Here is a 10,421-nt window from a genome sequence, read left to right on the forward strand (position 1 = left end):
TGCAGGAACTGTTGGCGAGCCCATGAAGGCACTCAGCTGATTAAGGCTTTTCTACTTCCATGAACTAAGGAAACATCATTTTCAGTTCCTGAATCTCTTCTCTTCCCATCACCCCTTAAACTGCAATATAATTAATATTGGAAGGATCTCAGGGCGCCTGCCACGGCTAGGTGCTTAGGGTTTAGGGTTTCTTGTGGAAGGCAAACAGCCCTTTTCTCTTATCTCAACTCGGGAATGAATGACCTGAGCTATAATTATTACTCCTTCTGCTCTTTCAGGTGGGTCATATTCCAAAACACCCCATCAAGAACGGTGCTGATGGCCAACTTGGGCTGCTATCAGGGAGAAATATATATGGAAGGTGGCTCACTTTCTACACCCTTATAGCATTTTGCTTGTCACTCAAGAGGGCAGTGTTCCCAGACAATCTCAGAAGAACTGTTTCTTAGTTTTTTCTCCTCTACCAGACTGTAAGTTCCCTGAGGACAAGAGTTATGCTTTCAGGGTTAACTGGTGGAATCCACTTGGGGTTAAAAGATTTATTGGATTTTCATCCTGGTTCTTGGCCACTCACTTCCTATGTAACTTGGATGATCACATCTCCTTTGTGGACCTAAACCATATCTGTATAATGGGCAGATTTGAATTAATTTAAGTCCTTGGCAGTACTAAAGCCAATGAACCTTATAGATTTTTGCATTCACAGCCCAGAATTTTGGATAAAATGGATAATTGGTACATTTCAATGTATCAGTTGCCCAAGAGAGATCACACGAGGAAGCAACCAAGCGAAGAGACACATCAGGTCACCATCAGACTAGGAAGAGAAGTTAATTTGAGTTTTAAAACTCCAACGATCCTGGGAGAAATAGAACCATTCTGCCACTTGTCCCAGATGTAAATAAGCCAAAACTCTCGATGAGCTGAGAGCGCCATCTGCTGACAGAAACCTGCATCCAGTGTCTGGATGGACTTGGCAGAACAATGCTCATCTCGCCCATTACAGAGAAAAAAAGAAATGGAATCCAGTTACCTGGTGGTCACAATCCAGAAACACTTTGCTGTTCCCAGATGCCTTAAGATAGTGGTACAGAGATGGACACTGAGGCCCTCCAGGCTGTCAAACAGCGTCTCCTGGCCAATATTTTTAAGAGACCGTTACAGTCTGATAGCTTGTCAACAACAGCAAGTTCCCAATGAGCCCAGGCTCTCTGAGGACAGCAGAAATAACCCATTCCTCACAATCAATTCATATAATCACCAATATTTTTATTGATAAGTGCAAAAGGGTTCCGGCTGCAGTCCAGGGCTGGGTGGGTGCTGTCTCTGGGGGCCTTCACACTGGCCCTGAGCCTTGCTGCATCCTCTTCATCAGCTCTTCATCTTGCATGGACAACTCTGTCAGTTTTTTGCCCATTCGCTCATGGATGTCCAAGTACTTGGAGACACATCGATCCAGACACACAGATTCACCCTTGGAAAGTTCTGCTTCTTTGTAATGGGGAGGGACACACTTGCGGTGGCAGGCACTGGTCATCCTGGGGAAAGCCAGAGGCCATTCAATATCTGCAATGCTTGAAGAGCCCCTTATCCACTCGGTAGAGGGCCCACCGACAACTTGGTCATAGACTCCGGTGGGGACACAGAACTGAGAGCTCACGGTATACCATTCAGTTGTGCAAAGTTTCAACCCTGAACTCACTCTCTGCCTTTTTCCCCAAACAAAAAACAGCAGCCATTCCCTCCTTACCCATCCCGTCTCTCTCACCCATGGCCACACACACTCTGAATTCTATCCCATTCTTTCTTTCTTTCTTTCTCTTTTGCGCTAATCCAATGCTGTCTCACTACTTCATAGTCTAGAAAATGTTTTCAAGCAAAGATGTCATCTTGCCAACTATGACTTTTAAAAAAATATTAACATCTGCATAGATACCAAATGTGTATACTTGTGATTTGCAAAGTTGTTATTCTGAATATATTTCCAGTTGAATTTTAGAGGATTCAATTTAGGTTTTGTGAGTTTATTCTAACTAGAATTGGCTTTGTTTGCATTTAAGTTAAAACAAGCCTGTGAACAGATATAGAGGTGGAAGGGAGAAGGGTCCCCTCTCTATGGATCAGGTCACCGACACACAATGAACAATTTGCATTTGAACAGATGGGTTTCTTCTTTCTTACAGAAACAAAAGGGAATTCCATGGTTTGTCCAGAAAATCTAGCAAATACTAGCAGGAGCCAGGGGAGTCTGGTGTGTCGGAGAGAAGCATCTCCGTCAGTACCTGTTGTACATGTCGGCCATCATCTCCACCTCCAGCTCAGCTGCCAGCTGCTGGGCTCTAACTGGATCCATCACAGTCTCTCACACCACCGTGGTTCCCAGCTTCTTTGGTCCTGGGCTGGCGGAAGGAAGCAGACATAACTTATCAGCACCCAGTCACCCTTTAGAGGATCTCACCCCAAGATCAGAGAGTGGCCTCCTTTGTTCTCCATCTTTAATGACCCATTTCCCTCCATCTTCTATCCCCGTTTAAAGCCGACTAGGAATTGTTGTAACATAAAAAATATAATGAATTCAGAGTCAGAGGCACTGGAGTCTAGTCACAATCCTGGGCCATCTTAGGCATGTAACTTAACTTTTTCAGGTCTTGCTTATAAAAGAGGGAAAACAGGCCTCGAAAAAGAAACTGTCTTTCCAAATAGTCAAACACTACACCAAAGGCAGAACTATGGTGTAATTATTACTCTTAGTAATTGAGTCATAATTTCATCCCTATGGCTACTGCCCTAACCACCTAGATCTCAGTGACTTCTTGCCCTAAGGAGATGGCTTCACAAGCTGCCACATCTAGCAAAATTCTGGCCTACCGCTTGTGATGATTGTCCATCAACCTAATTAGGCTGGCTTTCTAACAAGCTAATCAATCAGCAAACAGTTTGTCATAAGCCTATCTTTCCAAACTGGAAGGATCTACTCAGTACTGACCATTCCCAAACACGATCTATAAAGGGCAAACCAGGAACCAGATTAAAATATAACTGACACCAGCAGAAGGGAGCTTTGATATTTCATTGATGGATTCCCTCCACCATCTCTACTATGTCAGAGGAGATAATCTTCAGCTGAGGCTGAAAAGCTCATCATTCCATAGCCAAGGAATGGCCAAGAAAGGGATGAGCCATTCTCATTTAGCAAGACTGGTCTTGTATCCCCCCCCCCCCCAGTGGACAACCTGTCACTGGGCTTCCACTACAACTTGGTGAACGATTTCTTGAAGACGGTAAGTCTTTCTCTAATGCCACTGGGCAACATGATTTTCAAAGATTTTCAGTAGAGTACAGTAGAATACAGTAGAGTACTGATAAGTGCTAACGGGTTAAGTCACCCAACACTTATTAAGCACCCCCTACATGCTAAGTGCGCAGAGAAAAAGAAGGGAATGGTCCATTTCCTTGAGGACCGTACAATCTAATGAGGGAGATGAAAACGCAAACAATTGTGTGAAGATGAGATAAACACAGAGGGCAGCAGTGGAGCGGTGAGGGGCACCATGACAGGCCTGCCACAGAAAGCAGGATTCTGAGCCGAGTTTTGAGGAAGCCAGGGAAACCAAAGGATGGAGATGGAGGTGGGGATGGCGGTAGGAAGCATTAGACATTGGGAACAGCCAGTCAGGAGGCACAGAAATGGGAGGTGACGGGAGTGGTGTGAACAAGGAACAGCAAGACCAACAGGGGAGTCCAAATGCAGATGGTAGTTGCTATTGTTAAGCATCCTAGAGTTAGAGCTCCCAAATGGAACAGTCAATCTCATTCTTCCTCTACAAGCCTTGGGTTTTTCATGTATAAAATGGAAGGGGCAGTCCCCATTGTGCTGGATCATGGTTTCTGGTAAGCTTTACTGACTGCAACCTGTCTCTCACATTCAAGGAAAACACTTCCATCAGGACTACGTGACCTTCACAATAGTAATGGCCCACAGTTGTGAAGCTTAGTTTTTTAAGGGCAAGTCTCTGTGTTTCATCTCCAAGCCCAGCACACAGCGGGAGCTTAATAAATACTCACTAGGCTGGACCCCATCCATGCTCATGAATGTGATCTCCCTGTGCCGCAGAGGGCTAATACCCAGTTAAAGAAATGATTTCACCGCCACAGGGAGCAGCCTCCATTACCCCCAGCCCCAGTCCAGGAGTGTGTTCCCCGTAATTTATACCCAGGGAACTTTCTAGAGCTTGGGGAATCCTCTATGTCCTAGAGTGGATTAAACCATGACTGGGAAATGTTTAACAAAATAAATGGAAATACAGCACAGAGTGTGTTGGCCTGCGGCTTTCTAAGTCCATCGGAGCGTGGAGTGCCAAAAACTTAGCGGAGGCCCCCTGGCCCCGGGACCTGGCAGCCCATGGATCCCTGCGCTGAACGCCGGAAAACAGGTGAAATAAACACAGGCCTGCAAAGGAAATCAATCAGGGGGACGTGGGCCTCGAGACCCGCGGGCTATCCCAAGCCACCGCCCGACTAGGACGCCGCGGGCCTCAGGTCCCCGTTCGCAAAAGGCCATTCGGGAGGCCCTCGAGATCCCTACCAGCTCTGACCCCTGTCCGGGTCCCAGGGGCGCGTCTGCAGACGGAGGACCTGGGTTCAAATGCTGAGTCTTCTCAGACAAGTCGCTCGGCCGCAGCGGGCCCGAATTTCCTCATCTGTACCCGGCAGCCTCTAGGTCGCTTCCGGCCGAAGACCCGCGATCCTAAGGACAAACCGGGAAATCGAGCGACTTCCAAAGCTGGCGGGGGTCAGTGGGGAGCGAGGGTCAAGAGTTAGGATTAGGGGCTGGCTACGGAATGGAGGCTCCGCAAGAGATGACCAGTCAGCCGGTCAAGGTAGAAAAGGAAGGAGGGTCAAAGTGTCACGATAAGGGTTTGGGTCATGGGTCACGGTTAGAGTCAGTCCATTCCTGTCTCCTCCCGTCCTCGTCTCTCTACCCCCATGCGGGTGACGAAGGACACACAGGAGACCAAACGTTCGGAGTCCCCTCACTACCGGCCCAGGACCAACAGGCGCCCCCGGCAACGACACCGACTCACCTAGGAGAAGCGTGGGACCTTGGCAGCCAAAGTCTTGGGTCACTTCCGGGGAAGCAGGAAGTCCTGCCCCTGAGTAGGGTGGGGGTGGGGAAAAGGGAAAGCTCCGAGTCCGCTCTAGGAAGACAGGCGCCGCGACCATAGAGAGGAAAGGCGGGCGGAAGGAGAGGAAGCTGGGGGCTAGAGGCGCGAGATGCGAGTGACCGGGCCTTTGTGACGTCACAGACGCCGGACAGGGGCGGGGCTTCGGGTCGCTGCACTCCACGTGGGCCGGAGGGCCCGGGCCCAGAAGCTGCCCGCCCCTGCTCGGAGGCGGGGGCGGGACGGAGGAGAGCCCACGGCCCCGCGCGGTTACAGCCTCTCGCGCGGCTGCCACACAAGCGTTTATTAATGTTCTACCGGGTGCCAGGCGAAGCGCTGCGGATACAAAGCGTAGCACGAGCCAACCTCTGCCCAAGAAGAGCTGCTCTCCTCTTCCCCCGCCCCCCCTCCCGCTGTGAACAGTTTATCCTAGTACCCATTTTACAGATACAGAAAATTGAGGGAGCGCAGTCTTCCCACGGATCACAGGCAAAGCCTGAAACCCCCATCTCCCGACTCCAATGCAGGACTCTTCTCTGCCTCTTTCCCACCCCACAAAAATATAATTCTTAAAAAAAAAAAAACTACCTGATACTCAATTACATTTACTATTTATTCTCAGTAGTGTTTAATTTTTCCCATTACATTTACAAAAATGTAATTTTGGGGGGTAAAATCCTGAGTTCCTCCCTTCCTTCCTCCCCATCCTGTTAGCTGTTCTTCCATAGCGACCTGACCTAACATAACCCCCACATGAAAAGGCCAGCCCCCAACCCGCCAGACATTCCCTTTCCCGGTGAGATTGCCGGTAGACCAGCCCACCAAAGCTAGAAGGGGTACGTGCCCAGATTGGCCATTTTTGCATAATCGGGTCAGCTTTGTGACCCCAACTGTCTTTACTGAAAAGGCAGCTTATTCCAATGAGTCGGGGGTCAAATCCCAGCGCTGTGGTTTACTCCCCTGGGTCGCTTTGGACAAGTCACTTCTCTCTGGATCCCAGTTTCCTCACCTCTAAAATGGGGAGGGGTCCCCGACTGGATGTTCTCTAGGTCCCTTCCAACTTTAAGGCTAAGATCCGATCCAACGGGAGGGGACCGGGCCTCGGAGAAAAACAGACCCATTGGCCACCTTTTACCTTGAAGTTTTGGAAAGGAGAAAGAATACCCCCAAGAGCATCTTCTCCTCATTTTACCCATAAGAAACTGAGACCCAAGGAACTGGGCTTGTTGTTAGTCTCCAGAACACAAAACTGGGGGCAAAAACCCAAGTTGCAGAAGCAAATCTAGACTTAATGTCAATAAACATTCAGCATGGACTCCAGCCAGCCAACAGAGGAATAAATGGCAGTACCTGGCACATGTTTTATGTTTGTTTCTTCAGTCCCGTCTGATCCTTCGTGACTCATAGGAGGTTTTCTTGGCAAAGACAGTGGTTTGCTATTTCCTTTTTCAATGGATTAAATGATATGCGTAAGGTCCCAGAGCTAGTGAGTATTTGAAGTGGAATTTGAACTCCCATCTTCTTGATTCCAGTCCTCTGAGCCATTTAGCCTGGTATAGTAGGTGCTTATAATATATAATATTATATATATTTAATATGATATAATTATGTATATAATATATACATTACAATATAATTATGTATACACATATATGTATATAATATAACAACCGACTGACGTGACAGGATTCTCCTCACCAGGTCTTCAAACAAAAAACAATGGCTGAATGACCACGGGTCAGAGAGGTTGTCCAAAGGATTCTGGGTCCTGTTGGATTACATCATTTTCCCCTCTTGAATTTCTGTAATTGGGTCACTTCTCAGCTAGGATTCGAACCCAGATCCCGTGACAAAAGTCACTGCTCTGACTACGACATGCTACTTTATCATCATTTTACTGCCTCCACATAGTTTACATAAAGGAGAAACTGACTCTGAACCAATTGTGAGATCTTGGACACAAAGAGCTGATAGTAATAGCATTATACGTTCTTACTTACTATCTAATTTCTGGTGTTAGTTTCTCCAAAGGCTAGAATTCGAATCTAGACTTGATCCCAGCCACTCCTTCCTTCCTTTGACTCTTAATATCCCACTTCCAGACCAACTTTAGCCCTGGAAGGAACCTTTTATGACATGAACCCAAAGAGCTGGAACTTTATAGATCATATAGTCCAACCCTTTCATTTTACAAATGAGGAAACTGAGGCATGTGTTATTAGAAGCCCGACTGCCACTTTTTAACCATGTGCTACTTTTGAATTTGTCAAAGTCACTCTCTAGACTTCAGTTCCTTCATCTATAAAAGGAAGAGGCCTGACCAGATTAAAGTCACTTCCAGCTCTAAATCTAGCATTCTAATGGATGGATTTTTACTAACTTAGAGGAGAAAAGGAGACAGAGAGAGGGCAGCAATGTGGACTAAAAAGAAACAGTCCCATTCCTTTGTTACAGTTAAAGAAATGATCATTGAGAAGCAGCCAACAAACATTGTAAGCTCCCACTATGTGACCGTCACTGTGTTAAAAATTATCTAAACCATAAAGAATTAGGAAACTCCTACCTAAAATCACCTTGTTTTTACTTTATATACTTTTGTGTGAATACTTGTATGTGTACATGTGGCAAATTTGTACCCCGATACTATATAAGTTCCTCGAGCACTATTTCTTTTTAATCTTTATAATTCTAGGACTTAATCACAGTTCTTGGCACATAGTAGGTCCTTTATAAATACTTGATGGAGGGATGAATGGAAGGAAGAGAAGGGAAAGGAAATGAAGAGGAAGGGAGGATTTTTAAGCTATTACTTCCTCCCCATCATGGCTTTCTTGAGTCTCAGCCACAAGGCTACCCTTGAGTTCTCGTTCTAATTCTGCCATCACTATGTAGTGGGATCACAGACAAATCATTTCACCTCTTTAAGTCTCAGTTCCCTCATATGTAAAATCAAAGATTGGACCAATCACTTCAGGCTCCTTCAAGCTTAAAGTTCCAGTTCCAGTGGGCTGATAGTTTAGATGTTTTACAAGACTGCCTATGAATTCACAGGGTTGAGCTGGGCCAGCTGACTTTCTCCTACCACCTTGCTTCTGAAAGGTTCAGAGAGGAATTGATATGTTTCCCCAAACCTGTTCCTTCCATCTCTCTCTCCTCTTTTCAGATAGACTGTATTGTTTCTCCTCAGCTCTTTTTTCTTATGGAATACATAGATCTAAAGGAGAAGACCTTGGAAATGATTTAGCCCAACTCCCTCATTTTATGCTCAAAAAGAGTAGGAGACTTACCAGCCAGAGGTCAAAAAATGAATGTCCTTCAGTTATGAACCCGATATTCTTCTCTCCTCAATCTCCATCATTCGCCAGCCCAGTCCCTCCCTCTAAACAGTCACTTGCTCCCGTACTTTGTCCAGATTCATTTTCCCAACCTGACTTTGCCAAAGAGGCTTCCATCTTCTCTCCTTTCATGGAAGGCAGTTTTATCATTGTATTTCACCAGGGGTCAGTATTGTTCTCTCCTAGATGGAGAAAACCAGGCTCAGGATGAGAACAGGAGCTTGACACAGTCATCCCAGATCAAAAAAACACAGTCAAGCTCCCTCCCCCCCGGACATTTATCCAGCCTCCATGGGCTCCCTGTATTTTAAAGAGTAAAGGGAGGAATTGAAGAAGACCTAGAAAAAGTCCCTACTAAGGTGATGAAAAGACTGAGGAATCAGACTCAAACGGAGCCATTGTATTTAGATGAGAAAGCAGGTGGTAGGTTTAAAAAGTGGATATCATTGGGTTTTAGAAGGGAAGATGGTGACCAGCTGCTTTCCATCTCCTATGAGGGCAGAACAAGAGGGATTGTGATTAAATGACAGCAGGAGAGTTTGGGACATATGGAAGAGTTTTCTGTCTGGGAGCACAGCAGCATGGAGACAACGGGACTAGGGAGCAGGAGGCTTTAGGTATTTATCGATTGTGTGTCTCCAGGCAAATCACAACCTCTTGAAGCCTCAGTTTCCTCAACTGTCAATACACCCCAGACCTGTGGGATCACAATTCATCATTACCTCTGTAATTCATCATTTTAGAGTTAATTTGAGATTGAGAGCTGGAATGGCGTTCCTCTGGTCATCTAGCTAATAAATGTCAGAAGTAGGACCTGAACCAGGGCTTTTGACTCCCAATTCAGCACATCACATACTCCTCTCTTCCTCATCTATAAAATACAAATGATAATCTTTCTACCGGGGACAAAGGCAGGGATAAATGTTTAGTCTTCTTGAAGTGGATTCTGGTCTTCTCTCCGTTGGAGCTGGCCAGCAGCAGAGTTGGCAAGAAGCACAAGAAGTCAACTTACAAGCCAACAACTTGCTTTTCCTCCCCCACTACCCTCCCAACCCCTTCCCTTTTGCCCTCTCTGATGCAGTAGAGGGAGTCCACTGCATTTCCTCATAAAAAAAGACCTGAACTCAGATCTTGGCTCCATCACTCCCTCATTATGTAGCCTTGGGGAGGTTCCATTTTAGGAAGAATTTTTTTTTCCTAGTTGGGAATATGATTAGGATAATGAAATGGCTTTCAACAATTCAATTGAAATTTCTCAGAAATTTTGAAAAACATACTGTGCGCAAGCCACTGTGCTAGTCAAGACAGATCCAGCAATAGAAACAGAAAGCCGACTCCACTCTTGAAGAGTACTACTAGAGGCAAAAAATGTGTCCGTCAAGAGAACTGGATAAACTTGTGATGAAAGGATCCATCTGCATCTAGAGAGAGAACTGAGGAGACTGAATGTAGATCAAAGAATATTCTTTTCACCTTTTTGTTGTGATTGTTGTTTGTTTGCTTGTTTTTTTTTTTCTTTCTTGTGTTTTGTTTTTTCCCTTTTGATCTGATTTTTCTTGTACAGCATGATGAATATGGAAATATGTTTAGAAGAACTGCACATGTTTAACCTATATTGGATTGCATGCTGTTTAGGTGAGGAGAAAGAGGAGGAAGAGGAGGAGGAGGAGGAGGAGGAAGAGAAGAGGGGGAGGAGGAGGAAGAGGAAGAAGAGGAGGAGGAAGAGAAGAGGGGGAGGAGGAGGACAGAGAAAGAGGAAGAGAAAGAGAAGAAGGAGGAGGAGGAGGAGGAGGAGAAAGAGGAAGAAGAGGAGGAGGAGGAGAATTGAGGATATTTCGCCTGAAGAAGTTAGGTTAATTAGAACAGCTAGGTGGTGATGTGATAGAAAGTGGGATTTAGAGTCAGGAAAACCCATATATCCAAG

The 10,421-nt window shown here is 45.9% G+C and overlaps 1 protein-coding gene across 2 annotated transcripts; it reads right to left on the reverse strand.

Annotated features, from left to right (window-relative positions):
* Positions 1 to 1,248: 1,248 nt before the first annotated feature.
* Positions 1,249 to 5,330, reverse strand: TIMM10 (translocase of inner mitochondrial membrane 10). Of its 2 annotated transcripts, XM_051966432.1 has the most exons (4): positions 5,085 to 5,324; positions 4,586 to 4,747; positions 2,283 to 2,399; positions 1,249 to 1,538 (listed from the first exon to the last, which is right to left on the reverse strand). In XM_051966432.1, exons 3-4 carry the CDS (start codon positions 2,351 to 2,353, stop codon positions 1,337 to 1,339), a joined length of 273 nt encoding a protein of 90 aa, XP_051822392.1. In that variant the 5' UTR covers positions 2,354 to 2,399; positions 4,586 to 4,747; positions 5,085 to 5,324; the 3' UTR covers positions 1,249 to 1,336. The 2 variants fall into 2 exon arrangements, with proteins under 2 accessions (XP_051822392.1, XP_051822393.1); XM_051966433.1 differs by lacking the exon at positions 4,586 to 4,747 and having other exon boundaries at positions 5,085 to 5,330.
* Positions 5,331 to 10,421: the final 5,091 nt, after the last annotated feature.

This window comes from Antechinus flavipes, chromosome 6 (genome assembly GCF_016432865.1).
Source record: "Antechinus flavipes isolate AdamAnt ecotype Samford, QLD, Australia chromosome 6, AdamAnt_v2, whole genome shotgun sequence".
In the NCBI taxonomy this organism is placed as follows: Eukaryota; Metazoa; Chordata; class Mammalia; order Dasyuromorphia; family Dasyuridae; genus Antechinus; species Antechinus flavipes.

Coding starts and splice junctions, on each gene's coding strand:
- TIMM10 (XM_051966433.1), bottom strand. CDS start 2,353: ATGGATCCAGTTAGAGCCCAGCAGCTGGCAGCTGAGCTGGAGGTGGAG. Junction 1,539..2,282: donor ATGGCCGACATGTACAACAG/GTACTGACGGAG, acceptor GGCTTTCCCCAG/GATGACCAGTGCCTGCCACC.